Genomic DNA, 27,268 nt, shown 5'->3' on the forward strand with positions numbered 1-27,268 from the left:
TCCTCGTGCAAAGCCCTATAATGACTATCCCTGAGTTTCTGCTTGCTGGGTCCCAGAGCTGCTTGCCTAGCTCAACTCTGTCCTTTCTGGGATCTTGCTCTTCAATTTTTCTCTGAATTCTATAAGGTACTCTAACCTTCTAAAAAAATTCCTCTCTTGCTTAAGTTAGCAAGAACCAGTTTCTGTTGCCTATAATCAAAGAGCCCCTAACTGGAAGAGTTGTTTACCTTAACCTTAATTTCTCACTTAATTTTCACAACAACCCAGTATGCTGGTATTGTTTGGGTTTCTTTCTCTCCCCATCCTTCTTTCCTTCCTTCCCCCAAGAGGAATTATACACCGATCTTAAGTAAGCAATTCCATAACTGCCTGACTCTCACAAATTACACTGTGTCTCTCCCCAATACCCTTGCCCTTCCACATTTTATTCATCCCTTTACTGCAGACTTGGTAGCCTTTGGCCATTTTCAAGCAAGTCAATCTTCCTTTGACCTGGTTCTTCCAATCTTAAGAGAAATCAGGGCACTGAATAGCACTTTCCTCTATGCAGATCAAAGTAGATTTGCCTGTCTCTACTTGGTAATGCTGCTTCTGAATAAGAGGCACCAAGAGAAGAGAAGACTAAGGCCAAGGTCAACCATACCCTTCGGGGATGAAGGCGGAATGGGGGGATAATGAGTCCAAGCACAGAAATGGCTCTTACTTTTGCCCTGGTAAAGGGGAGGTCTGTTAGCTTTGATGTGCAAAGCAAGCCCCACCTCCCTGCTAACACTCCGGGTAAATCATGCATCATGGCCCTAGAGCATATGTTGTTGGGACTACCTTCCCATAATGACAATCAAGTTGACACATCCTGGCCTTGTTCCCCAGCCACACCCAAGGGTGTTGTCCCTGCTAGCATATGCTGCTAGCTATCCAATCCCCTCTGAGTAGATCCAGCACACTTGCAAAGGCCTCAACTGGCCTCCAGCATCTGTTACACAGGTAAGAACTGGGAGGAGTTCACAGGTGTCAGGGTCGGCTGAGACATAATACAACACAGGGGCACTCAGGGTAGCGTCAGCAGCTCCCCCACCTTCCCAAGTCTCTCCATATCCCTCTTTTACTGGGCCCATCATTAAAACCATAGGTTTTTAGGTGCACAAGTCACCCCGCTATTACCTTTGCCCAAAACTGCTCCAAAGGGTACATTTTAACAATATGAATTATCCAATGCTTTTGGAAGCATTCCCTCTGAAATGTTTGCAGTCTTTATGATTTTATTGAACAAAATTCCTGCCAAAGAGCATTTCACTGGGATGATTCCCTACATAATCAAGCCTCTATTTAGCTACCACTTGTTCCTTGGATGGTTCTGATTGGTCAAAGTCTCAGGTAAGCTCCAGGAGAGCAAGAACCACATTTTCTTGCTCATTCTTTAGCCACAGCACTTAGCGCAGTGACTGGAACATGGCAGGGGGTCACATACTTGTTAGCTGAGCAAACATGCTGGGATGGCAACTTTCCTAAATCTGTTCTATATCCTAGCCAGCATTTGCCTTTGAGTTCAGTGGCTAAGGTTGCAAAGCCTCGCCAGAGACAGGCATGAATCTACCTCCGAACTGCCTCTATGTCCCCTAGTTAAGAAGGGATAGGAAGGGGGGATGAGATTGCTTTTACTGACAACTGGTACCATATCTGGAGCAGTCCCCATGGTTCCGGGGTGGGAACAGATCATTGTCATGCAACACTTGTACTAGATGTGGGAGCCCAAACCCTGAGAGACACAGAATCAGATTTTCATGAGTTTCACATTACAACAGCCTGTAAGTTTACTAGAAGGAGACACTGGGCTTGGACAGCTAGAGAGTTTCCTGGTTTATTTTCAGTGTATGATGGCAGCAGCAGTGGGCCACACCCAAATCTACTAGGAACCACTTTGTGTGGCTCTGGAAAGGCTTCCAACACAAGAAATGACATACCAGGAAGACAGAAAACACGGTGAAACTTACTCTCGGATGGTGGTGTTTGTTGTTTAGATTTGGAAACTACCCAGGGAGGATTCACCCAATCAAACATGAGGCTGAGCAGAAAGATTCTCTAGGGATTATAATTAGAAAAGTCATATTCAAAATTCTTTCTTTCTTTTTTTTTTTTTATGGAGGAAAGACTATCTGAGAGCAAAAGTCTAGGTTTGAATATGACTTTTTTTTTTTTTTTTTTAGGTACACAGTTCATCTCCCACCTACATTTCTATTCTTGTTTTCAGAACAATAGCTGGAACATTTTGAAAAGTGTGTGGAAAGGAAGAGAGACAGCAAGAAAGTGGAGGGGGGAGGGTGGAGCAAGCCTTCACTCCATTAGGTATTATCAGGAAATTGATTTAATATGCATCCAAGTCTCTTTAAATAGAGCTTCAAGTTTGAAAGGGGCTGAAGATGTGGCTTACAAGAATCCAAAGCAGATGCAAAGAAAGAAGCGCCCACATCCACACCCACCAAGACCCCTCTCATCAGAAAGGAATACCTAGCATGTTACATTATACAGTACAGCATCTAATGACACTTGCTTTCGGTATCTGCCCCTCGGTTCTGAATTTCAGAAGTAGTAAAGGGGTCATTTTTCCAAAGTATTAGGGCAATCTCAATTCTTTTTTCCTCCCCCAAAAGTTTAATGTTAATCAAAGCAGAATGTCTAATCAGTCCAAGATGGTCTGTCAACTTGAATTATCTGTTTGTCTTCCTATTTACTGTATCTGTCTGTCTACAGTTCTTCCTATCTTTGTGAAGATCAGTTATTGGGGCCTGTGTTTCCTTCTGACTAGAATGGCTACCAGATGATCCTTCCTGGTGATATGTTGATGATTTGCTAATTTATGGCTTTTAAAATCTAGGAATCTGAAAACATTGCTGGGAGTTCAGGCTGGGAATCACATGGGCCATGCAAGGAGAGGACTGAATGGCTTCCCTGTCAAAGGACAGACGTTTGTGTGAAAAGCAAAGCCTCAGTCACATTTCAACCAGAGTGATGTCTGTGATCTAGAAATCATAAATGGCACCTTATAGGAAACACTCTCTCCAGGAGTAACCCCCCACCCGCCACGTCAGGCTTTGCAGAAGCGAGAGTGAGTGTTGCCCAAGCTGTACATAGACGGGAAAGGAAAGGAGGCCCATGGTACTTGGCCCAAGACAATACCACACGAATTAACCCCACATCCTATTCCCAAGTGCTGGAGTCAGCCCTTATCAGAAAAAGTACACATGGAAATGTTATTATAGGAAGACGGTCACCTCTGGGAACCAAGAGGAGAGGCTTAAATAAGCTCTGATTTTGAACTCCCCAGCCACTTTAGTGGCCAAATAATATAATGCATAGCTCAAGAGAGATGTGGCATATTTGGAAATCTTCATGGGTTTGAAGAAGTACATTTATACCCAGTGCCTGTGTGTAGCAAGCACTCAATAATCACACGTGGAATGGACGGTGAAGGCATGACTCACGCTAGTTCCCCTAGGCTAGGGTTGGGGGGATGGCTATGGGGTAGACTGAGTGAGTCTTTATAAAGAAATATGCTTGACCTTTGAACAACATGGGGGTCAAGGCACCGACCCCTGTGAAGTCAAAACTCCACATGTAACTTTTGACTCCCCCAAAACTTGACTACTAATAGCCCATCATTGACTGGAAGCCTTACCAATAACATAAACAGTCGATTGACACCTATTTTATGTGTTACATATGGCACAGACTGTATTCTTACCATAAAGCAAGCTGGAGAAAAGGAAATGTTAAGAAAATCCTAAGGCAGAGAAAACACATTCACAGTTCTGTACTGTATTTATCTCAAACGATCCACGTGTAAGTGGACCTGTGCGGTTTAAGCCCATGTTGATCAAGGGTCATCGGTAATGCCTGTTTGGGCACAGCATATCGTTTAAGATTCTAATTCTTTGAAAAAGCAAAAATTGGTCTAGAACCACAGCAGACAAAGGTTGAGTGTGGTGGAGAAAATGGAGCGGAATTTCAAGACAGCCAGGCAGGAGGGAATAGAAAGTGGTCTCATAAAGGAACAAAGGCCACAGAGAGAGATGGATGAGGAGACCATTTCTGATATGAGGAGACACAGAATTTTAATAAGAACCCGCTAATAAGGAACCAGGGAAGATACGCAGGGTACCCTCTCCTGGTAAGTCTGTGGAGAGTATACTATACAGGCGAAATAGAGTCTGAAAGGAAAATAAGATTTTAAGACTTACTCCCATGGTTGTAGGACCACGGTAGTAGGACCAAAGACCAATGGTTGTAAGCGGAGTCCGTGTGACATGAATTTTAAAACTAGGGTGTTGACTCCTCTCAGCCTAGGAGTAACAAAAGCTGGGGTGCACAGCCACGGAACAGGCTGTGACATCCCCTCCTCTGAAAGGTCACCTCCCAGGACCTCTTTACAGTAAGTCACCCCTGTTCTGCTGTATAATAGGATCTTAGTCTTTTTCGTGTTCATTTTTGCCACATGTATGAACATTTGTACTTGGTATTTTCTTCAGTCATAGCCTTGCTCATTGCCTGTAACCTCCTGGCGACTGTAATGTCCTTGAGGACAAGTCCCACGGGTTGCTTGCTCACCACCGAATCCTTGGCATCCAACACAACCCTCATTGTGCCGGGCACAGAGGCGCTCAGTGAACATCCGTGGACTGAAAATGAGCAAGTGGAAATGATAACAGGAACGGAGAGTGAGGCAGGAAACTAACTGTGTTCTAGTATTTCTTAGCTCTTGAAATTCTTATCTAAATTATTGAAAACTCTTTAAAATATAACCACCACATTAAAGAACATAATAAAGTACTCTGTTTTCATTTTTAAATGGAAAAGCATGATACATTCTGCCAACCTCTGTGGCTTTAGGGCTCCCTTTTACAATCCTGAGGCCATGTTGAAGGCAGACTGCCTTACTCCCCCCAGGAAGACCCAGCCTCCTGAGGGTAACACTTCCACCTACAGCTCTGCAATAAACCTAGAGAGTGGATCTTGCAGAGGACTTTTGGGGCAGGCGGGAGGGAGGGAGGTCCTGCTACTCTAATTTTCACTGACAGTTAAGAACCCACCACCAAAGAAGTTCTCTAAACCGAAGGAAGCCAGGTGGATATGTCTGCCAGGGCAGGGAATGCTCTTCTTAAGATGCCATGCAGGTAGACTCTGCCTAGGAGGGTGTCTGCATCTGGCAGATCACTACAATCTGCCATGGCTGGTAACCTAGGAAGTGAGCTCCCCAGGAAGAGGTTGAAAGTGTTGAGACCCACAAATAAGGCACAATTTTGGTCAATGATCCATCTGTCTATCCTTGAGAGCCCCTCATTGTTACAAGTGTACAAGAGGTAAATACATTCCTAGTCTAACCAAATGAGAAAAATCAAGGAAGAGACGGTTCAGTCCCCTCCCCACCTTTTTGTCCTTGGGGTGGGGCGAGGATCCTTAGAGGCAGTAGGTGAGCAGAAGGAAAACACAGGACCACAGTGATACTCGTGCATTTCTCTTCCTTTCCATCATGTGCACGGTGTTGTGGCCCCACTTATGGGTAGAGGTGGAAGAACAACCATAGGATCATGAGGTTCAGAACAAAAAGGGGTCTCAGGAGATGATCTTCAGAGGCAGCACGGCCCAGTGAAGCAGATTGCCCCTTGGTTCAAACCCTAGATGCACCCTTTGTTAGCTGTGTGACATCAGGCAAGTCACATAACCTCTCTGTTCCTCAGTTTCCTCGCCCACTGCAAATGGAGATGATAATACTTCCCTTTGGTGGTTGCTGTGAGAATTAAGCGATATGCAAGTTTGTAGGTATTCTTACTGTCAGAGAAGGCAGTCCTAGGGCTCTGGGCTGTAACGAGTCACTTCTCATCTACAAGTACCCCCAAAAGCTTGTGACCCAAGCTTTGTCTATATAAAGAAGAGTTCTAAGAGAAGCCACAGTATTTAAGTTTCACAAACAACTTTCCTGAATTGAAATTAGAGCTAGCTTAGTCTGTGACAATGGTTCCCTCAACCAGAAGAGAGGCCTAGCCTCCTCATTCAGCCACAGAACCTCTCCTTCAAGAAGACTTCATTCACCTCCCTGGTCCCCTTTGCCTTCTCCTTGTCGTCTATTATACCTTGTCCTCTCTGTGTGTCCTCTCAGCATTTGGCTACAGAAATCAGTAGAATAATCCAAAGCTATCCTATTCTTCCTTGTCCCAAACACCTGGCCTAGGACTGCCTCAGTTGGGGGCCCCAGAAGCCCATCATGGGAAACACGAGGTCTGGATGGCTCCCTGGCCCGGCCACCTCTAACAAGGGGGTTACAACAGATGGATTCCTCTCTGTGGCTGATTATTTTCCATGGCCCTTGGCCATGTGACCTCAGACCATGATCTTGTCAGTTCTCATAAACTAACCAGGAGTGGCTGAGTCACACGCAGAGAGGAAATCTCAGGGGGGAACAGCAAGGGCCATAGGAGGAAGGAGAGCAAGCTGGGACCCAAAGGCCATGGAAGCCTCACCCCACTGCTCCCCCACCTCTGAGCAGCTTTGGCCTTACATGAAGGGAAGGAGGAGGCATCGGCCCCGGGGGTCAGCTGGGCTGTAGGCAGGCAACCCTTTTGAATAAGACCTGGGGTCTCAGCCCGAGAGGACAATTGTCCCCAAGACCTCCAACCCACAGAGACTGCCTGCCGAGGCCACTCATTGAACCTCTGGTCACTGACACCCAATTCCTATTCTTAGGAGCCCTGATGCATCATAATAAGATAGAGAATAGCTGACATGTCCCCACATCTACTGCTGGCTCTGGATGTCCTGTGGGAGGTCAAGTGAGGAACACTGAAGTGAATGTTGGAGGAAGCCAGGCCAGGCCTTTGATCCCATGTTGACGGTGAGGACGTGCCGGGGATGCTATATGAAGTGTTCACATTATGTCAAACACATTGATCAAAACCGAAAATGAGGTGCCAACAAAACCTCCATGTTCTCCAATATCCTGAAATTGGGTGTTGCGTAAACAAAACCCTGAACTTTTCTGCCTAATGTGTGTGTGTGTGTGTGTGTGTGTGTGTGTGTGTGTGTGTTTACTTTAAATCATCTTTAGATTTCAAAGTTGTGTGTCTCCGTAGCTTTTGGGTCACAAGTTACCTTAAATTCTCTGACAAGTTAATGCATTGTTAGAGTAATTCTGAGTAAGATATGCATGTGTAAACAAATCCCTTAACTATGTATATGTTTTAATTACATTCTGGGCGTTCACTTGATGAAATCCTGGGGAGAAGAGTGTACATACGTGTATCCATGAATACAGCACATGTATTTTTGCATACACAAAAACACAGGGCAAAGCACGCTATTTTAAGAGTCTGAGCTCTATCTTTCAACAAAGTTTAGCTGCTTTCCCTTTGCAAATGCATTTAATTTTATCTGGAAACTTTTTGACGTTAGAAATAGAACAACTGTAGTTTCTCATTATGTTTGCTGCCAGAATCCATGCTTGGTTGCTCAACTAAAGACCTTATATTGCTAATTACTACCACATGCCCATATCCCAAGCGAAAGAAAACTTATTGATTCTGACAGCCCATTCTCTCAACGCTGAATTCCAAATGAAAACTCAAATTTTGGCCAAACATAACATTTCATCAATCTTGTTCTACTGACTGGAAAAACAACATCAAACAAAGGGTGCTAATGGCCCTTTATTACCGTTCCTTTCCCAAGCTTATATTTTCTGATGAAAGATCTAAGTGACCAAAGGGCTTCTTTAAACTACTTAGTAATTAGCTTTTGAACCTGGAAACAATGCGTAAAGTAAAGTGAACGGTCCCAGTGTTGATGACAGGACCGACTCTCTGTCCTCAGGGTCGGGGGACATCAGAGACCCAAAGAGAACATTAAAAGCAAAGTGTGTATTTTCCTAAAGGGAGACGAAAAAAAGAGACAGAGAAAACACCAGGCTAAAAGCCGGTGGTAAAAGATGACAGAGATGGAGACAGAACAAAAGCTGCGGGGAGTCTGTGATCTGAAGTCATCAGCACTCGGGGGTTTGAGTGGAGGTGCCAGGGCAAAAAGATGATGGGATCAGACCAGGGGTGGGTGAGTGACTGCTGGTCTCAGTCCTCATCTGGGATGCCCACCAACAAAAGCCACCCGCCACCAGGCCCACCCGCACTGGACTAGGGAAACTAGAGGGAAAAAAAATTTTACCTGGAGGGAGAGTCAAGAAGTATTTTCAGCATAGACTTGGGGGCAATTGACTTTATTGGCTTCTTCGGGGGCAGTGACAAGGAAATGCTGGCCGAGGTAGTGGGGTGGGAGGAGTAAAGAGAGCCCATGCCCTCAGAATGCCTTCTGCTTTATGGCGACCTGTTCACACCTTAAAGGCAAAATGGACAGAGGAGCTGTTTTTCTCTTGGCAATGGAATAAATGACCAATGGGAATCTCTGGACTTATCTGGCCTTTTGGATCCAACCAATGGCCCAGAAATCAGAACAGCTTGGTTCTAATCTCATCCAGGGTTGTTAAGATAATAGGGAGAGGAGGGCTCCATTAGAGGAAAGGTGGAGGAACGTGCTGCCTCTACAGACGAGACGCCAACTGGCCTCCTCTCGCTCACTGTCCTTTGTTCCTTTGAAAGGAAACTGGTGTCCTGTGGGCAGTTCAAGAAAATGAGTCTTTTTATTTTCCACCTCTTCATTTTCTGAAGGAAGGACAGGACACCTGAGCTCAGGATGCACTGGAATCACCGACAGGAGATGAGGTTTGCTCCATCCAACATGATTACTGGGCCCAGAGGAGATGGGGGTGGAGGATGGGGAAGGGCAATGCTATAGTTTTATTTTCTCTTAAAAAGCAAAATAGGCTATTCAAGAGTTCATCTGAAAATGTACTGGGGGAGGGGGACCTAGTTATGTGATAGGAGCTTCTATGACCGGGAAGGGGCCTGAGTGATGAAAATATTCTCATCTTCATCTGCATGGTAATCACTGGGTGTGTACATAGGTACAAATCCCTTGAGCTGTACTTTAAAGCTATATACCTCTTACTTTATGGAAGTTAAAACAAAAACTCAGAAACAACAAAAACAAGGCTGAGTGCCCAAGAAAAAGTTAAAAAAAAAAAAAAAAAGTAAAGAATGGTTGCCACCAGCCCTGCCTCTCCGGAGGCCTTCTCCTCCCAAGACAGTGCTCTGGCAGAAGACAGAGATGGTAAGGCCCTGCCATTTACTTAGGAGTCAAATTTCAGGTTGATAACGAACCCAGACACTGGTATTGATATCAATAAAACGATCTGAACACAAACTGAAATAGTCCCCAAGAAGACAGCATTGATGTATGGGAAGTCAAACAAAAGACCATCAGGAATAGCATGTGGTACCCTAACATACCATAAATGTAATATGTCTTGCCCAGAAGGAATTTCAGCTGAGTAATGAGTCCCTCTGAGGACACGTTCGGTGCCTCCTGGCTAAAGAGAATTGGTTTCCTGGCTGCCACGATGCCTTTACAGCAGGCAAGGTGACCTTTTTCTTGCCCTCCCTAAGACTTCCCTGCTGGAGTATGATCCCATGTTATTGCTGCATGAAAACAACCCCATAGGATGGCATCACGTTAGTCTGGGGCACCAGAATGTAATCACTAAGCCAGTTGAATGAGTTTGGTTTACTTGGTAGGGATTAGAACAGAAGATACAGGCCCAGTAATCTACAACCCGTTCCAGGAGAAACACAGTGGGTCTCTCAGAAAGACGGGTGGGGAAGAAAGGCACGAACGGGTGGGCACAGGTCTGGATAGTCAGTCCACAGGTGACGTCACACCCCACACAGAATGTGGCCCTTCCCTCACAGAAGCACCTGGGTAGGAGGAGGGAGGGGCAGGATTCAGGTGTCACCTCCATAGGGGCTCTTGAAAGTCACTCAACCACATCTTTTCTGATGTAACTGACTTACTTTCTGCCTCCATGTTTGTTAAAAGTCCCGCCGAATTTATTCCGATTCAGGATGAGAGCAGCAATTTCGGGCACGTAGCGGGCAAACATTGCCTACATGCATGAAACAAAGAAACAAGAGCCAAAAAAAAAAATGGCATGCAGAGAGGATTCTACCGCAGCAGAGGCAGCAAAACCTCTTGGCATACTTACTTTCTTCCACTAACCGCACTATAGGAGCCCCCGTATTTCTTGCGGTTTCCTATTAATTCTATGATTTCAGGGACGTAGCTGGCAAACATGGCCTGAGGAGAAGACAGGAGACAGAAGAGAGACTGAAAAGACAGGCCAAAGAAAGGGGGTGACCTTTTCAGAGGGGGTGGGGGGGGTCGGAACACTAAGATCCGAAAACACAAAGGGGTTAGAACTGCAAAGGTATATACCACTGTGGTGGGTTGTAAAAATAAAGGCACAAAAAGGGCAAGCTCCTGAAAATACACAGGACAAAACAAACATTAACCAACCCGGACAACTAAAAAAGAAAAACAAAAATAAAAAAATCGCAGTCGAGAAAAATACAAAAGAGACAGGAATAAATAAGTTGACATCTAGCGCTTCTTGCTAAAGGAAAGTCAGTAAAGGGGGTGCATGCTGGTGAAATCACACACACACACACACACACACACACACACACAACTGCAAGAGAAGACCTTTCTTTCTAGCTAAAATTCACAGGAGAATCAATGCCTTTATGAGTGATGAAAGACAATAAACATCAAAAGAAGATTAAAATAATATAAACTTATCCAGTAAAAAAAAAAATCACTAAAAAGCACAAAAGGTAAATTTAGGAAATCATGTGGGGGGGTGGAGAAGAAAGGAGAAACACAAAACTGCCATGTTTTGCCCAACAAACATTGTGCTTGTGGCTGGATAAGTGGGTCTCGTTACCTACGGGACCTCCCTGATGCTGAGGAAATGCTTGTGTTAGCTTACACACGCACATGTACATTTAATATACATTTTTAAAATGTATATATGTCGTATGCATACAGAACAGAGAGATGTATATGCATAGTACAAATGTATGTGCCATGGACACATGTGAAAGCTGTGTGTGAAGTAGGATTCTAATCACTTACCACATAACAGTGCAAACATCTAAACTTCACCTAAGTTACTTTGAAAGACAAAATGCAGCAACCCCCAATATGCTGCCAGAAATCCCCCTTTCAAAAATTACATCCTAACTGACTGTTATGACCTGCAAAGACCAGAAAAGCAAAGAGCAGAACCTTCTGACTTACAAAGGGGGAGGGAAAATATCCCATGTGTTGCTGCATAATGGAGTTGGTTGGTTCTTTACAAAACCACCCTCGGCTCACCTAATGATGTCCACCTGCATGAGACCAGTAGGCTTTCCATCCTCTGCGGGGACCCTACTCTCTGGGGCAGGCCCCAGCCACAGTGTTTGTTGGAAGTCAGGAGAGGATCGTGAAGGATGTGGGGGAGCTCTTGAAACCGCAAACTGTCTACCGAGTATCTATAGCATCTACTGGGTCAGGTGACAGCAACTGTCCTTGCAGAGGGTATCAGCTTCTGAATCATATTACTAAAGAACAGACACTCTCACTTAATAAGTGAGCATCACTTTCTTAAGACAATTAGGTTTCCTCCTGGTGAAAAGGCTGACCCTGACAAGGGCAGTGTGCCTGGGTCTCTGGGGAACAAGTCTCATATACCAAAGAAATATGCAGTAAAGCCACCATTGCATTTGGATGGACTCGGTCTGATTGTAACACTAAGGCAATCACTTGCTTGCAATGAAGAAACAGAGTCAAAATACAAAGCTTTAAAGAAATGGATAACGGAAAATATTAATGACCATAAAAATCAACATCATAATAAAGAGCTTTTACCAGTCCCCCGAGGATGAAGAAGACCATGAAGAGGCGTCCAAGTGTGGTTTTTGCGTAAACATCCCCATAGCCAACAGTGGACATTGTGACCATGAGTAAATAGACACATTCCCAATACGTAAGAGCCTGGTTGTTTTGGAAATTTTCCCATGGGTCCCCTGAATTCTCCACCTAAAGCAAGGGGACAGGGAAGAAAAAGGATGACATTATATACATATGATAAACCAGGGACACAAAAACTCCAGCGGGCTGCTTCCGGATACACAGCCACCTCAACACAAGGTGTCTGCTGCCCGGGTAAGTTCTGTAGTGATGACTCAGAATCCAGCTTCCCATCCCCCTACTGCCCCACTCCCCCACCCCAGACAGGTAACAGAGAAAGTGGAGAGGCTGTTAACAGAAACATATCTTCCTAGCTGATTGGGACAAAGAGGGGAAGAAACAAAGGTAAATATCCCTAGGTTTTCTTCTCATTGTTAAAGATTTGAAGTCAGCTGAATTTTAAGGCATTGCCCCTGGCTACGTTTTACAGTATCCTCTTCAAGGGAAGAGCCAGAGAGCCCTGCCCTGACCTTTCTCTGTGAGTTCCTGCTCAGTCTCGGAGGGCCTGGCTCATGCACTCCCAAAGAAATTCTAACCTCTCCCACAAAGGGCCTCGTCCTTTCATCATTCTGACCAAGGCGATTGCCCGGTGGGCCTCCCTCATGCAGATCTTACACCCGGACCCCAACCAGCATCTCTCGGAGTCTGACTCTGCTCTCCTGACTTTGCAGAATGTCAGGGATGGCTCTACCCTGCAAATGGCAGGAATTTCCCTGAGAGCACGAAAATCGAGCTCATGAGAACAATTTGCTTTTGTGCAACTCGTCAGACCAAGGGTCAGCAAGCGTTTTCCGTAAAGGAAAAGATAGTAAACATTTTCAGTTCTGCGCAACACAGTTTGTGATCTCTGTAGCAACAACTCAACTCTGCAGAAGGTGAATCAGCCAGAAGCAATACTTACACTAAAGGGGCATGGATGAATTGGGAGCCCTTTGGCCCCAGGGGTGCAGGCTGCCCATCTCTGCTTTAGACTTTACAAAACACTTCCCATCGAATTTGATCCACCAACAAGTTGTGAGGTAGGCAAGAGAGATAATTCGGGAGAGAGGGAGATGGGTGGGCTGGGCCTCCAGGTCTACCCCAGATCCCAACCCTGCAATATCCCCTGCCAGTGTTCTACCAGCACAGCCCCTGTGGGCAGTGAGCCTCCAGGCCTCCAATCCCCCAGGCCTCCCGCTCTTCCTCTGCAGAAAGGTTCCAGAACTTAGCCTCTTTCACACATGACTTCTTGATCCCAACGTGCCATTTTCGTGGAGGTTTCCTGGTGAAGCAGAAGCGACTTCACAAGATAGTAAGGTGAACTCACTGGCCTACCAAAGACCACATTTGTGATTGGGGTGATTACCTACTAAGAGTGATTTCAGCCAAGAATTCCATCAACACAAAGGGGTGGGTGGGGAGCCATCAGATCTACTAGTGAGAGCCCTGGCTTCCATGCCAGGCTGCCTTCCTCTGCATGGCAATTACATAAACCCCAGTGATGTTAGGTAACTAAATGCACCCTTCCCCTCACTTAACGCAGATAGAGGCTTTCCTCAGCAAGGGAAAGGCACTTTTACTCAAATCTTCAGAATTAGATGAGGCTCCTTCCAGTTTTAACAGTTTGTGTTTGTATGAAACATGCTTCCAACAAAAGCTGTGTTCCCTAAAAGCAGGGATAAAAGTCGGCCTCCAGGAGGTGAGAATAGCTTGACTTAATAATATAAGCCTTTCAAAGAGTCATTAATTTAAAAGAATTAACATTTTTGAGATACAAAATAACTTGACAAGCAATCAGGCAAAAGAATCGAAGGTAGCTTTTTGTAAGGGGGAAGTGGAGGGAAATTAAGGGATCTGAATTTGTTGTTCATTAAGAGATGTGGGTCAAACTTTCAACCTTGTCACCAACACATTTTCAAGTGTTGGCCGAGGAAGCACTGCCATCTTGTGGCTGCCTGGAGTTACTGCAGACAGAATGAAAAATCCCCCAACCCGGTGAGCCGAAAAATGCAGGTTAATGGAGCGAACATCATTCACCATTCGGAATTAGTTTGGGGTATAGGGTTGGACACCCAGACAATTGTGCAGTTGCCTCTCCTTCTCTTACATTCTTCAGCTAGGCTGAAGTTTCTCTTCAGGGAGAAAAATTTCAGGTAATAAAATGACACGGTGGGGGGGGGAGGGTACCTGTTGCAGAAAAGCCAGAGCTGAAGCATCTTCAAGGATACTCACCAAATGGATGAACCCAGCTGCTGTTAGCCATGTGCTGATAAATATGGAGAGCAGATTCACCAGCTTGATGGAATTACTGTGCAAAAGAGACAATAAGCAAAATCCCCAAGTTACAAAAAAAAGACCATGCTGGGGCTGCCTTCCAGAGTGACAGCAATCTTTAGGGGACAGGCAGCCCACCTTCACTCTCCAGTGTTTCCTCCATCATAAAGAAATGTCCCAGAAGACAGCATCAGTAGCTAGGTAGGGCCAGAGCCTACAGAAAAATGACATCTGGGCCACTAAAAGTGACCCCTAAATTAACCCCTCCGTTGGGTTTAAATTTTTTTAATTAAATTTTATTTTGAACATTTTTATATCTATAGAAATATGGAAAGAAAAGTATAATAAACACTTATATGCCCTTCATCTAGATTGATCAATTAACAGTTTTGTACATTTGTTTTGTCTCTAGGAGCACCTGGGTGGCTCAGTCAGTTAAGCATCCAACTTTGATCGTGGCTCAGGTCATGATCTCACGGTTTGTGACTTCAAGTCCCATGTCAGACTCTGTGCTGACAGCACGGAGCCTGCTTGGGATTCTCTCTCTCCCTCCCTCTCTCTCTCAAAATAAATAAACTTTAAAAAAAAATAAGGAGGGGCACCTGGGTGGCTCAGTCGGTTAAGCATCTGACCTCAGCTCAGGGCATGATCTCACGGTTTGTGGGTTCAAGCCTTGCATTGGACTCTATGCTGGCAGTGCAGGGCCTGCTTGGAATTCTCTCTCCTTTTCTCCCTCTGTTCCTCCCCAAATTGCACTCTTCTCTCTCTCTCTCTCTCTCAAAATAAATACATATTTTAAAAAAATAAATTAAAATTAAAATTAAAAAACATAAGGAAACCATGCAACACAGCCACACTACAGCTGTCATACCTAAAATAATTCACATGAATCCAGGAACGTCATCTAAAATGCACTCTTTATTTGAATTTTTCCAGTTGCCCTGAAATTGTTTATTGATGCTTTCATTTTTTTCACCCTGATACAGGAACTAACCAAGATTCAGGGACTGCATTTGGTTATTATGTTGCTTTCTGTATTCCAGGGGTCTTGAAAGTTTTTCTATAAAGGGGCAGGTGGTAAATATTTTAGGCTTTGTGGGTCACAGCGTCTCTGTAGCAACTCTTCTACTCTGCTGCTGTTGCATAGAAGCAGGAGAACGAATGTGTCTGTGTTCCAACAGAACTTTATTTACCAAAACAGGCAGTGAGCTGGATTAGCCCTTGGCCTATATCGTTTGCCAATCCCTGCTTTGTTCTCCTTTAATCTATACCCCCACCCCCACCCCGCCCAACTCTTTCTGTTTGTTTTCAAAGACATTTAATTTTCTTTACACTTAGGTCAGCTGCCTTATTTATGTCCCATATTCTGATTTGTCTAATCGTTCCCCCATGACAAGATTCTGTTTATATGCTTCTGTTAAGAGTATCTACCTGGGATGGCATCACATCAGAAAATCTCAACTCAATTACACTAGGCCCAGTCATTTGGTTAAGGTGGGAACATCAAATCTTGCCACCAAGAAAAGCCCACTTCCTTGTAATTAATATGTCATCTGTGCAGCAAGAATCTGAGACTATATGAACATCCTATTCTCTAAAAACCTCATGCTGAATAATTTCAGCATCCATCAGTGTTCCCTGAGTGGATCATTTGGGACTCACTACATTTTAAGCATCCTGAAAGCACAGGCCTTGTCTGTCTGGATCCTGGGAACATGAGTCCCTGGCACATAATAGGGCCTCTATGCATAAGTACTGAATGAACTGGTCCCTTCCTCTGCACTCTCCATACTTAGCTTCACCAGGCTCACTCCCACTGGAGTACAGCTCCTTGAACGCTGTCATCAGCAGGTCATTTCTCTGTCCAAAGACTCCCTGTTGGCTAAATGCTATTATGTCCAAACTCCTTCCATCCTCAACACTGGCTAAAGTTGCAGGCTTAACCACCACCCTCTTCTACATAAACTCTTGAAACTTCTGTAGCAGCCAAACCGGGTATTACATCTTTGTTTATGCTACTATCATAGGTGGTCCTTCCCATCAATGCAAATATTTCCCTTTCTTCAGAGCCTGGTTCAATCCCCATGTCCTCATTAATATGGTCCCCCACCTGCAATACAAGGTGACTCCTCATGGCTCTTACTTTCAGGCACTTGTTGGTAATCGATCCCAGTGTCTTAAGACATCTTCTGTAATGTTGTTTGGATTGCTTTTGTCTCATGTTCCTAACTGCATCTTGCAGAAACAAAGTCTATCTTCTGCCTCTTTCAGTCTCCCTATAGTGGCTGAACGCCACCCACAGGGTAGTTCAGCCCATTATTCTTGACAGATTGTTTTCTGCCCTCTCCCATCTCTTCCTCACGGGGATCCGATGATGTAAATCCTGAGAGTTTAAGATCACGGTTAACAGTAATGGCTTACACTTCTATGGTTCCTTTATGGTGCTTACCATTAGCTCACTGTTCGAAGTGCTTTGAGTGTATTAACTCCTCTACTTTTCACAATGACTCTGTGAAGTCATCCAAACCCAAGCTCACATGGTGAGCACCAGAGTTGGGATTTGAGCTGGGGCAGCTTGGTTGCTGAGTCTGCCCTCTTGGCCGCTACACAGTCACAGCCTGGCATCTGTCAGAAAGTCTTCCTTGATTGCTAAAGCAAAGCTGTGTCTCCCCCCATGCTCTATGCATAGGATAGGAGAAGGTCAGAGATAGCTGCTCCACGGAGGAGAGAGACTATGTAGACACACTGATTAACCTCTTGAATTGCCACAAAAGAGAATGGAAAGGAAAAATTCTGATAACTACATCTACACTGGGGTCACCATGTAGAGGAAGGCGGGGTGGGCTGCAGTCCAAGGTAGCACAGGGGTTGAAGGAGAAGCCCCTCAGTGGAGGTCAGATCAGTGGCTCTAGGACAGGCACGAGACAAGGGTCCAGTTTGCCTTTTTCTTCAATCTTCTTTTCTTTAAGTAACTGAGCAGAGGAACCCATGGTCTTAGTTTTCTAGAGTTGGTTCTAACAGTTCAAGGAAAGAATAACCAAATATTTTTAATTTTGTTTGATACTGATCTCTTGAAATGTGTGGAATGACTCCTTTCTGGTTCAAAAACAGAAAAAAACAATAAAAACATCTACTCTGTCATTCTTGGTCATTTCTAGAGTTGCCAGATTATGAGAATTGCCTATAAAAATTGCCAATATTTATTGAATCCCTATTATGTGCTATGCACTTTGTTGGGTTCTTTATTTTCTTCAGATTTTTACCATTTACCTTTTGATATAGGTACGATCACTGTCCTCACTAACCAAATAAACTGAGGCTTAGTGTACTTAAGCAGCTTGCCTGAGAAGACATGGTCGGAACATGTAAGTGGTGGAGTTAATAGTCTAACCAGGCCTGTCTGATCCAAATCCTATTTAACGCGGTAATTCGGAGAAGCAGTACACAGCTGTTTTTATTGTTCTTTGTTTTGTCCCATATCTCTTCCTCAAGGACAGCCCAGTCCTCAGCCTCTAGCGCTCAAAGGTTCCCACCTCTCCCTCTACCTGGGTGGCCTGAGGCACACTGGCTGATGGAGGAGCTCCCGGCTCTAAAGGGCTCCGAAGTAAGGCCTATCAGGCATGTCTCAGAAACTGAGCAGGATAAAAATAATCTTTTTCCTTCTGAGATTTGGGTGCAGAAAATATTAAGTCTGGAGCTCTAGAAGGCCATCTGCCCTGGAGAAACTCTGTCTGAGAATGTAACCTAAAAGAAATAAAGAGAGAGGCAGAATCCTGATGAGAGAATCTGAACCCCTGGATCCACACATGCTCAATTCTCTCTTGAATCCCAGTCATTACTAAGGCTGGTTCAAAGTAGACTCTGTCACTTGCAATTAAAGCCATCTGCCTACAACAGAAGGGATTGGGAGCCAAAAAGCACGTGGGCGTGAAGCCTATATGAATGAATGAATGAATGAATGAATGAATAGAATTTAAAAAAACAAAAACATAGATATAAGGCATCCACCCAATGAGCCACTGGGGAAAGCAACTCTGGCAATCAGTGAACTGAACATTGTTGTGGCTGAAACACCATTATGTCTTGTTCCCAACTAGTTTCTTAATGGGAAGCCAAACTAGAGCAAAACCCCCTGTCTCTACCTTGTTACTCCTCCAAGGTGTGAGCTAACATTGGAGCATGAGAAGCAGTTGAGGAACAGGTAGCCATTAGCAAAGGGAGAGATCTCAGAAAAGCGTGTATAAATAGTCCTCGATTTAACAATGGTTCAACTTATGACTTTTTGACTTTACAATGGTGTGAAAGCCATCTGCATTCAGTAGAAACTAGATTTTGAGTTTTGGTCCTTTCCTGGGCTAGCAATATGCCGCATGATTTCTCTCATGATTCTGGGTAGTGACAGCGAGATGCAGCCCCTAGTCAGCCACGCGATCACAAGAGCAAACAATCAATACACAGCCATTTTGTTTTTCACTTCCGGGACAGTATTCAGTAAATTACATGAGCTATTCAGCACTTTAATATAAAATGGGCTTTGTGTTAGATCATTTTGTCCAGGTGTAGGCTAATTTAAGCGTTCTGAGCATATTTAAGGTGAGGCTAGGCTAAGTTCTGTGTGAGAGGTTAGGAGTATTAAATGCATTTTTGACTTATAGTGAGTTTATCTGGCCATAATCCCATCGTAAGTCAAGGAAAATGTGTAGTGTTCATTTTCTCAAAGGGTAATTAAATACCAAGTTGATTCACTTACAAACTTCCAGATCCTTGGAACCTGAACAAAGCAGTGTCCCACCAACCACCATGTGGAATGCTCTTGAGATATTAAAACTATTGCAGCCTTTGAGCCTCTTGGTGCTTTGGAAAAACAACCTAAATATGGTGATTACTAATTTCTAAATAATTGTCACAATGATATTAATAGTGCTTAAGGGAGTTCTTGCTGTGCGTGGAGTTCATCATTGATGATGAAAGACTCTGTATTCAGTGCTGAAATCTGATTATTTTATGGCATTATCATCATTACAGATCGCTAGTATTAGGAATTTGCTTTCCAAATTAAACTATACAACCAGGTAATTATCTAAAAGCTCTGTGAAAAAGATGCAAAATTAACTCTTGGTGCACTTACTGCATATTCTGAAATTTGAACCTCACCAGGTTGCACAGGGCTCCGTGGGAGGAGGCATGGGGTAGCAGGGCCAAGTTTGTGCACTCTGCATGGCAAAAGGGGGCCACTGGAAATAAGCATAGGTTTTTGGCCAAAGCCATGGGTCTGAGCCAAACACAAACTTCCCAATAGCAAGAATGACTGGAACCATTCGGATTCAAGCCCCTTTCCCATGCCTTGAGGGAGGGGACTATGACCTTATGAGAACCTAACTCATAAAGAAAATCATTTCTATGTTGTCCATTTTCATTGCTGCCTCCCCAACTCATGAGTTCTCCATAGCCATTGGAGAAATTTACATTACTGGATACAGTGAATTTTCCAAGGGCAGGCACAGATATCTTTCTGTTCCTATAGATCAGAGACCTTTCCAGGACCCCATAGATACTGGAAGAGAGAAAGTCTTTCTCTTTTTGAAAGTATAGCTATAAACCCAGAGCTAACACGAGCCATCTTTGCCCTCAGTGTATTTAACAAGACATGTTTTGGTTAACACTAAAAACGTCATCCACTTTCTACAAAGAAGGGCAAATCTGTCCCTGTTCAGCTTGTCCACTATTTTCCTCCGTTCTGGCTAAAGTTACAGCCAGGTGTCAATGGGTTTATTTTGTTTTATTATTATCTTTGCTAGACAGATGTAAGATATCCACCCCTGAAAATTCACTTGGACTATACTACTTTGAGATGAATATTCTAAACTCTAAGCAAAATCAGGTTCTGGCAATTCTTCCCCTTTAAGTAATCTCTCTGCCCCTCTGCCTGCTCTCCACCCCAACTTGCCCTGCCTAAGGCCATTTCCTGATACCACTCGCCTGAACAACTGCCTTGACTGGTCTAATGCTCTACAGTCTTAGATGCTTCAAACCCATCAAACAATTGGTGGACTAGTAGATCTTTCTAAAATGTAAATCTGACCACATTCCTCTCCTACTTAAACCCTTCAGCAATTCCCTCTTGCTCTCCAAGTTAAATTCATGATACCTGAGAGCCCTCACGATGTGGCCTTCACCTGCATAAGCCCTTGCAGTCTCCATAGGGAATACTCTTTTTTTTTAAGAACCTAACTTGGAAGTTCGTAAGGGTTGGGGAAGTTTTACTTTATCCTTTATGCTTTTCTACATTGTTGAAATGTTTACAATGAGCTATAGTCTGCTTTGATAATTAGCAAGGCCGTTGCCACTTAAAACAAATTGTTGGGACGACCCATGTTTTTATCATCAGCCTGTACACACGAAATGAGATCAGAATGACAGCCTTTAAAACAGAGATGCTTATTTTGCTCTGAGTGTAGAATAAGTCTGCTCTCATCTGGGAGTCTGTTCGCCAGTTTTCAGAGCCACTGAGGCACCGCCAAAGCTCAGACGATGACATAGAGGGGAACCTGTCCCCTTCAAGATGCCATTTTCCAGAGAAGGAGCACATTAGGACCCTCTTTTGGCTGGTAGTTGGCAGGAATGGCCCTGATGCTGTCCCATAACTGTGAACTGTTTCTTTCTTCTGTGTTTTCTCTGTCATCCTGTTCACTCTGCTGCCCTCTTGTCTCTCCCTCCCTCCCTCCCTCTCTCTCTCTCTTCCCAATATACTTCCCTGCTCTGTTTCTTCCAGCTCTTTGCCAAGCAAGGCAACCAAAGGACAGAAAATGAAGCTGCAATTTCAAATCATTATTTCAAATCACATTTGCAATATCTCTATGCCTACCTAATGCCACAGATTGGTAGGGACTGGCCACCCGAGGAAACCAGACAAAATCTCCCTAAAGGTGATTACAGAGCTGCGCCCACCCTTCTGGAAGGTCATCATGAACACAGCAGAGTACAGAGGAGTCACCAGAAAAGTCACTCTGCGTCCAAAGCCCTACAAAAACCAAGCCTTCCCTTTCTCTGTATCAGAGCCTTTGGGATCTGGGGGTGTGCATAAGGAAAGAGCTGAGATTAACCAGGCACCTGAGGAGAGAATAGGCTCAAAGAGCTGGTCTAAAGCCTCTGGAGTTCTTATAAATTAAATCAAGTTTTCTTCTGTGCCTGGGGTCTGGCCTTTACCTGCCCTCCTATAATGTCATTTTTGTTTTCCCACCCCAGAACCCCTAGTCTCCAGGAGCACCAGACTACTCAAAGCACCCCCAAGGGCCATGTTCTCTCACCCATGTGCTTTTGCAGCTTCTATGATTGGAGGTGCCCAAGCCCACCCCTGCCTGGATGACATCTAGTTTTCTAGGAAGCTTACCTAAGACCTTTTCTTGAAAATGCCTCACTGCCCCCCACTCCCATCCCTGGATATACCTGTGACCCAGTACCACCACACCACAGGTCCAGCTGGCTCTTCCCTCCTCATGCACTCTCTGATAGCAGGACGCTACCCTGGCACCCACCTCACTGCTGGTACGAATAGATGGTCAGTTCAGGCTTGCTGAATTAACTCAGCCACCCACCTAAGCAGCAGGAACAGGGACAATCCAAGGGGGGCGGGGGGGGGGGTTGTGATGAAAACCTGCTCTACCATAGAAAGAGCTTAACTGAGTGGGAAGTAGGATGATGGGGAGATGCTGTTTGGGGCTCAAGATAGCAGACACCTGGCATCCTGCCACCCCATGAGTCTTCCCTAAGGCCACTCTCTCCTGGTTTATAGTCACCTCTGTCCCTTGCTGGCTGCTTCAGCTCTTTCCCCTGTGCCTTGGGAGAATGAACCTCACCCATACTTGTGGCCTTCTTGGTGGATTGTGCACCACAGACATTAGTGCTATTTCCTGCACCTAAAGGAAAAGAATCTTCTCCAAGGATTGGAAAATTGGTGGGTCTCTTGATAAAGGTCCAGAAAAAGATATTTTATTCACATGGCTTAACATTCTCCCAAGTCCAAAAAGGATCCATGTGGAATGCAAGAAAAATGAGAACACAGTTCTCGCCATGTTATTCCTTGGAGTAATGGCACATTCTTAAAACACTGGTGTCAGAGAGTTAAAACCCCCTAATTTATGATGTAAACATGAAACAGGGAACGAGGGGCACTATACCATGTTAGAATGTTAGAGAGTGTGGTTAACTCCACAGGACACATTCTGCTCTAGAAAAAAAACAAGTGTCTCTTAAATCAGTCCCTGTGCTTGACACTGGGTATGCACCAATTCTACCCTAAAAAATATAGCAGAACAATTATGACATAGGTAAGCATTGAGGATTGCTGGCTTATGGATAATCTTAATTTCAAAAGTAATATGAGTTCATTGCACAGAAGAGCCATAAAAAGGTAGAAACGAGGGTTACTGTCACTCAGAAGAAATAGGAAGAATAACAATATTCATTCTATATTAATAATATTACATAGTATTAAGTGCAACATCAATAAACTCTGACCCCAGGGTAATGAAGGTACAGAGTAGGGGGACACACTATAGAGGGCTTCTATTACGTTAGATGCTCATTTGCTTTTTAACTTGGCTAACACAAAGAGAATTTATCCCACATGCACACAGATGAATAGTTAGCAAGGAAAAACCAATTTAGAATTAAAACAAACCAAAATAAACAAACAAAAAGCACTAATCCCAAAGAGGGAAGTCAACAGCCCATCACATTTGTTGGATACGACAGGTTTGGGAAGCTGAGTCCCAGCCTCAGTTACTGGGAAAACAATGCCAAATTCAAGGGCCCTCCCCCACCCCAAATTCAGGTATATTAATTATAAATCACAAAATCCAGAAGCATCCTGTTTTTAATCATTTATCAAACACGTCAACCTAAGAGGAAATGGAACATTAGGAGTGAGCTTCTTAAAGTGTAATTTCCTATAAGAGAAATTTATGGCCTGTACTTATTCTCCATTAGAGTACGTCTAACCTCTTTTATTAGTTTATTCATCAAGGCAGCCTGGTCTCAGACCAGCTCTGCAAACCCACAGGTCATCAGGAAAGGCATCTCTGGGGGATTTTTCCTCCTGCTCCCATAGTGTTTTCCAGATCATAACACAGTTAACAGAAGCAGTCACAGTACATTCGGCAGAAGGTTTTTAGGTATTCCCCAAAAGGCAATTCACAAAGCAAGCCCCAGGGACTACACTGGCAAGAAAGTGAACATCTAAAATGTACTTTGAAATGAAATGATTTTCTGTTTGCCATATGAGGTTTGTGATTGCCTCTCCAAGAGCACTGCTTCCATTGCTTTTGGGTTTAGGTTCAATTTCTTATTTAGTGATGTAATAAAGGGGCGATTCAGAACCTAGGAGCGAGGACTTCCCAATCAATGAGCTGCTCGATCCCTCATCCACTATGCACCATCTCTCCAGGATGCTGTGGCTGATTTCCAAGCAACCCACATGGTCCCCCCAAAACTATCTACTTCTCCACATGCACGGCTGTTTCTCTTCTTACCAGACAGTTCCCAGCCCTGCAGAAGAGAGCAGTTCAAACCCCACCCCGGGCTTTCTCCAGATCTCTGTGTTAGATCACTTTTTCTGAGAATAACAGAACTCTAACTTTATAGTGATGAACAAAAACACCTGCTATTTATAATTTGGCCTTGGGAACCAGAATGAAGAAAAAATATGAATAAGAACATCTTACCTTGTTTTAAGGATGTTCAGAAACTGCAAAATTTCTGAAAACTGTATCAGTCTGAGAGCTCTTAAAAATCTCAAACCTGGAAAGAGAAATGAAATAGAGACACATTATTCTCACCGTGTGGTTTTAATGTTCACACTCTGCCGTTTGATCTACAGCTGCCAGGGTTGAAGGGATATGAAGTTTTTGCAGGAGATTAAACCAACCGGTACCTTGGACATAGTCCTTCATTCTGATTCTTGACTTTAATCTCAGCTGGTAAACTTTCTCATTAAAGGAGGCCTGTTTTGAGCCCCTGTAGAGGAAGGTCTGGTGGGGAGAGCCCAGTTTAATGAGGCCTCTCTTTTGTCCATCTTGGATTTAAAGCACTATTTCTAGTTACCTACTGGTCTGAGAGGATTTTTGGCTCTGAAAAATACCAGGAATAGCACAGGGTAACCCTTGTGCTAGGAACAGATTAGGAACAAATCGGATAATCTTATGTCTTTGATGGATTTTTTTTTTAAACTTTATCTTCAGTCCTGATAAAATGAAGAGTATAGGCCACAGCATTATCTGTTTTCTAGAAGGTTCTATATTTTTCTCCCAATCAAAAAAAAAAAAAAATCACATCAGTAAGATCTCACTCCCCATAACTTCAGGATCCAAAATGTGTATATTTCCACTTTTACTAAGTATCAAGATAAATGTTTGTCCTTTCTAAATCGGTAATGAAGAGCTGCTGAACAGAAACAAAGAGGTAGATTTCCAGACAGCAGAAGAGAGATGAACACCTGAAAGGAAGATACAATCAAGGATTAAAGAAAACACAAATTGTTGTTGTTTTAATAGACCAGGGTAAAATATATTTCTATTCAGACCCAATTCACGAGTCAAAAACAATCTGAGTCACTCAAAGGGCTTCATGTAAGAGAATTGCTTACATGCTTGGTCATCATATAAGAGAATTACATACAAAATACTGATTATCACAGCTTCAAGATATTTTCAATATCACACCCTTTGCTAAGGGGGTTTTCTTCTACAGATTTTCTGAAAGCCTTTTGTCAAGCAGCCCCACGTGCCAAGAGCAGTGCTAAGCAAAGAGTGGGCTAAATTATTGACAGGCTGCTCTAAGCCGGTGGGTGAGACTTTATCCTGCCTCCATACATAAGGCAGGAACTGGTGGGAAGAAGCTCCAGGGATTCACTGGAATGAATCAAGGAAAGGAGACAGACAGGAAGCTCCCCCCCCCCCCCATATAGCTCCACATCTGGCCCAGGTAGATTTTGCCTTGTTCAAGCATTAGGTACCAAGGAAAAACTAACACAAAGCCCAGGAGGGAAAAAAATCCCACTGCACAAGAGGAAGAAAAGGATAATGGCTCAAAAGGGAAATTTCTCATCTAAAAAGGATTTACCTTCATGAACAGAAGATTTTCTCAAAAGACATTGGCCTTCTATGCCAAATGATATTTATATTACTCTTATTAAACCAAAAATCACAGAGATGAGAAGGGATATTGATGAACTGAAGGCCCAGGAGCTGAAACACAGTCTTAACCAAACTGATGAAAGGTTCACTTAACACAGCTGAACACTGCACTGGTTGCAGAGGACAAAACTAAGAAGTAATCCCAGAACACAGAGAACATAAGGAAAAGACAGAGAAAAAGGATAAAACTTAAGAAAATGGAAATGGAGGGGAGATCACAGAAATCCAACCTATGAATAAAACATGTTCTGAAGGGAAGTACAAACAACCTGTAGTTCATAAGTAATGGCCGAGACATAATAGAAAAGAACTTTCTAGAAAAGAAAAAAGGATTTGAGATTAAAAGGCAGAATGAATGACCAGCTCTTAGAAACCCATGCTGAGAAGTATCTGCCTTTTCTTTTCTTCAAGTTTCAAGTATTAAAATAAATTAAAAAACAAAGTGTCAGGGTGGGGAGAGGGTCACCATTAATGCCACTAAGACCACAAGATGTAACAGTCAGTATAAATGACAATGTGGCAACACTCAGAACTTGAAGATGAGGAGAATCTGATCCAAGACTTTTATGCACAGTCTAGCACTTGTTCAACAATAAAGACAACAAAAAATGTCTTAAAAAATCCAGGATCTCAGGGGTGCCTGGGTGGCTCAGTTGATTAAGCATCCAACTTCAGTTCAGGTCATGATCTCACGATTCATGAATTCAAGTCCCGCGTCAGACTCTGTGCTGGCAGCTCACAGCCTGAAGCCGACTTCAGATTCTGTGTCTCCCTCTGTCTCAGCCTCTCCCCTGCTCACATTCGGTCTCTCTCAAAAATAAATAAACAATTAAAAAAATTTTTAAAAATCCAGGACCCCAGAAAATACATTGTTTGTGCAAAATATTTTCAAAGTTAGCAAGCCTTATTAAATTGGAGTGAGTAGCAGAGGCTGGAAGGTGTAGTTTTAAAAAATTTTTTAATGTTTATTTATATTTGAGAGAGAGAGAGAAACAGAGTGCAAGCGGGTCAGGGACAGAGAGAGAGGCAGATAGAATCCGAAGCAGGCTCCAGGCTCTGAGCTGTCAGCACAGAGCCCAACGTGGGGCTCGAACTCACAAACTGTGAGATCATGACCTGAGCCGAAGTTGGACACTGAACCAACTGAGTCACCCAGGCACCCCTGGAAGGTGTATTTTTAACAAACTCTATTGTTGGTCCTAAGCATCCAGCCCAACCTGGATGACTGGTCTTAGTCCAGCACCACTGGCATGCACTTGTGGGAGATGAAAAACCAAATTTAGAAACTTGAGGTAGAAAAAAACCCAGTAGCACAGAAACCAGTCAGGAAATAATGATGTTTTAGTAATTATTAGCTGCTAATGGTTTCATCCTGAAAATCTTGTGTGTGCATGTTTGAGTATATATATATATATTAATATATTATATATATATATTAATATATTATATATATAATTTATATATATTAATATATATATAAATTATATATATATATTTTTTTACACTTATGAAAACAAAAATAGGATACTTATGACCCAAGCTTTGAACTGGATTTCTTTCTTTCTACTGTAGGTGATGCTGTTTGTATCCTATATTATTTGTCTGTAGCTTGCCACATTTTAAAGGGACTCACAAAAATATAATAATAGAATAAAAGCTTCCCTTTTAATGGAGCTGTATGAAAACAAGGGTAGGAAAAACAGTGAATTCAGCAGCCAAAGGTCCTATGCTCTTGCTAGAAGCAAACTGTAGATCTAGCTCTGAGCACTTTGTCAACAAAGTAAGGAATGCAACATCAGAAGATTAATGATGTCCAGAAGAGAAAAGCAAGCTGGTTCTTAGGAAAACAGGTTTTCCAGGATGAAGACAGGAGAGAACTG

At 43.5% G+C, this 27,268-nt stretch overlaps 1 protein-coding gene across 1 annotated transcript in view; it reads right to left on the bottom strand.

Moving 5' to 3' along the window:
• KCNMA1 (potassium calcium-activated channel subfamily M alpha 1) overlaps positions 1-27,268 on the bottom strand; it is a 507,394-nt gene that overhangs the window by 216,380 nt on the left and 263,746 nt on the right. Inside the window, exons 6-9 of the mRNA XM_049645990.1 lie at positions 23,919-23,994; positions 14,155-14,230; positions 11,842-12,012; positions 10,136-10,227 (exon numbers count right to left, since the gene is read on the bottom strand). Of these exons, the coding sequence (XP_049501947.1) occupies positions 10,136-10,227; positions 11,842-12,012; positions 14,155-14,230; positions 23,919-23,994 (415 nt within the window). The remainder of the gene's footprint in view (positions 1-10,135; positions 10,228-11,841; positions 12,013-14,154; positions 14,231-23,918; positions 23,995-27,268) is intronic.

Source organism: Panthera uncia, chromosome D2, assembly GCF_023721935.1.
Source record: "Panthera uncia isolate 11264 chromosome D2, Puncia_PCG_1.0, whole genome shotgun sequence".
In the NCBI taxonomy this organism is placed as follows: Eukaryota; Metazoa; Chordata; class Mammalia; order Carnivora; family Felidae; genus Panthera; species Panthera uncia.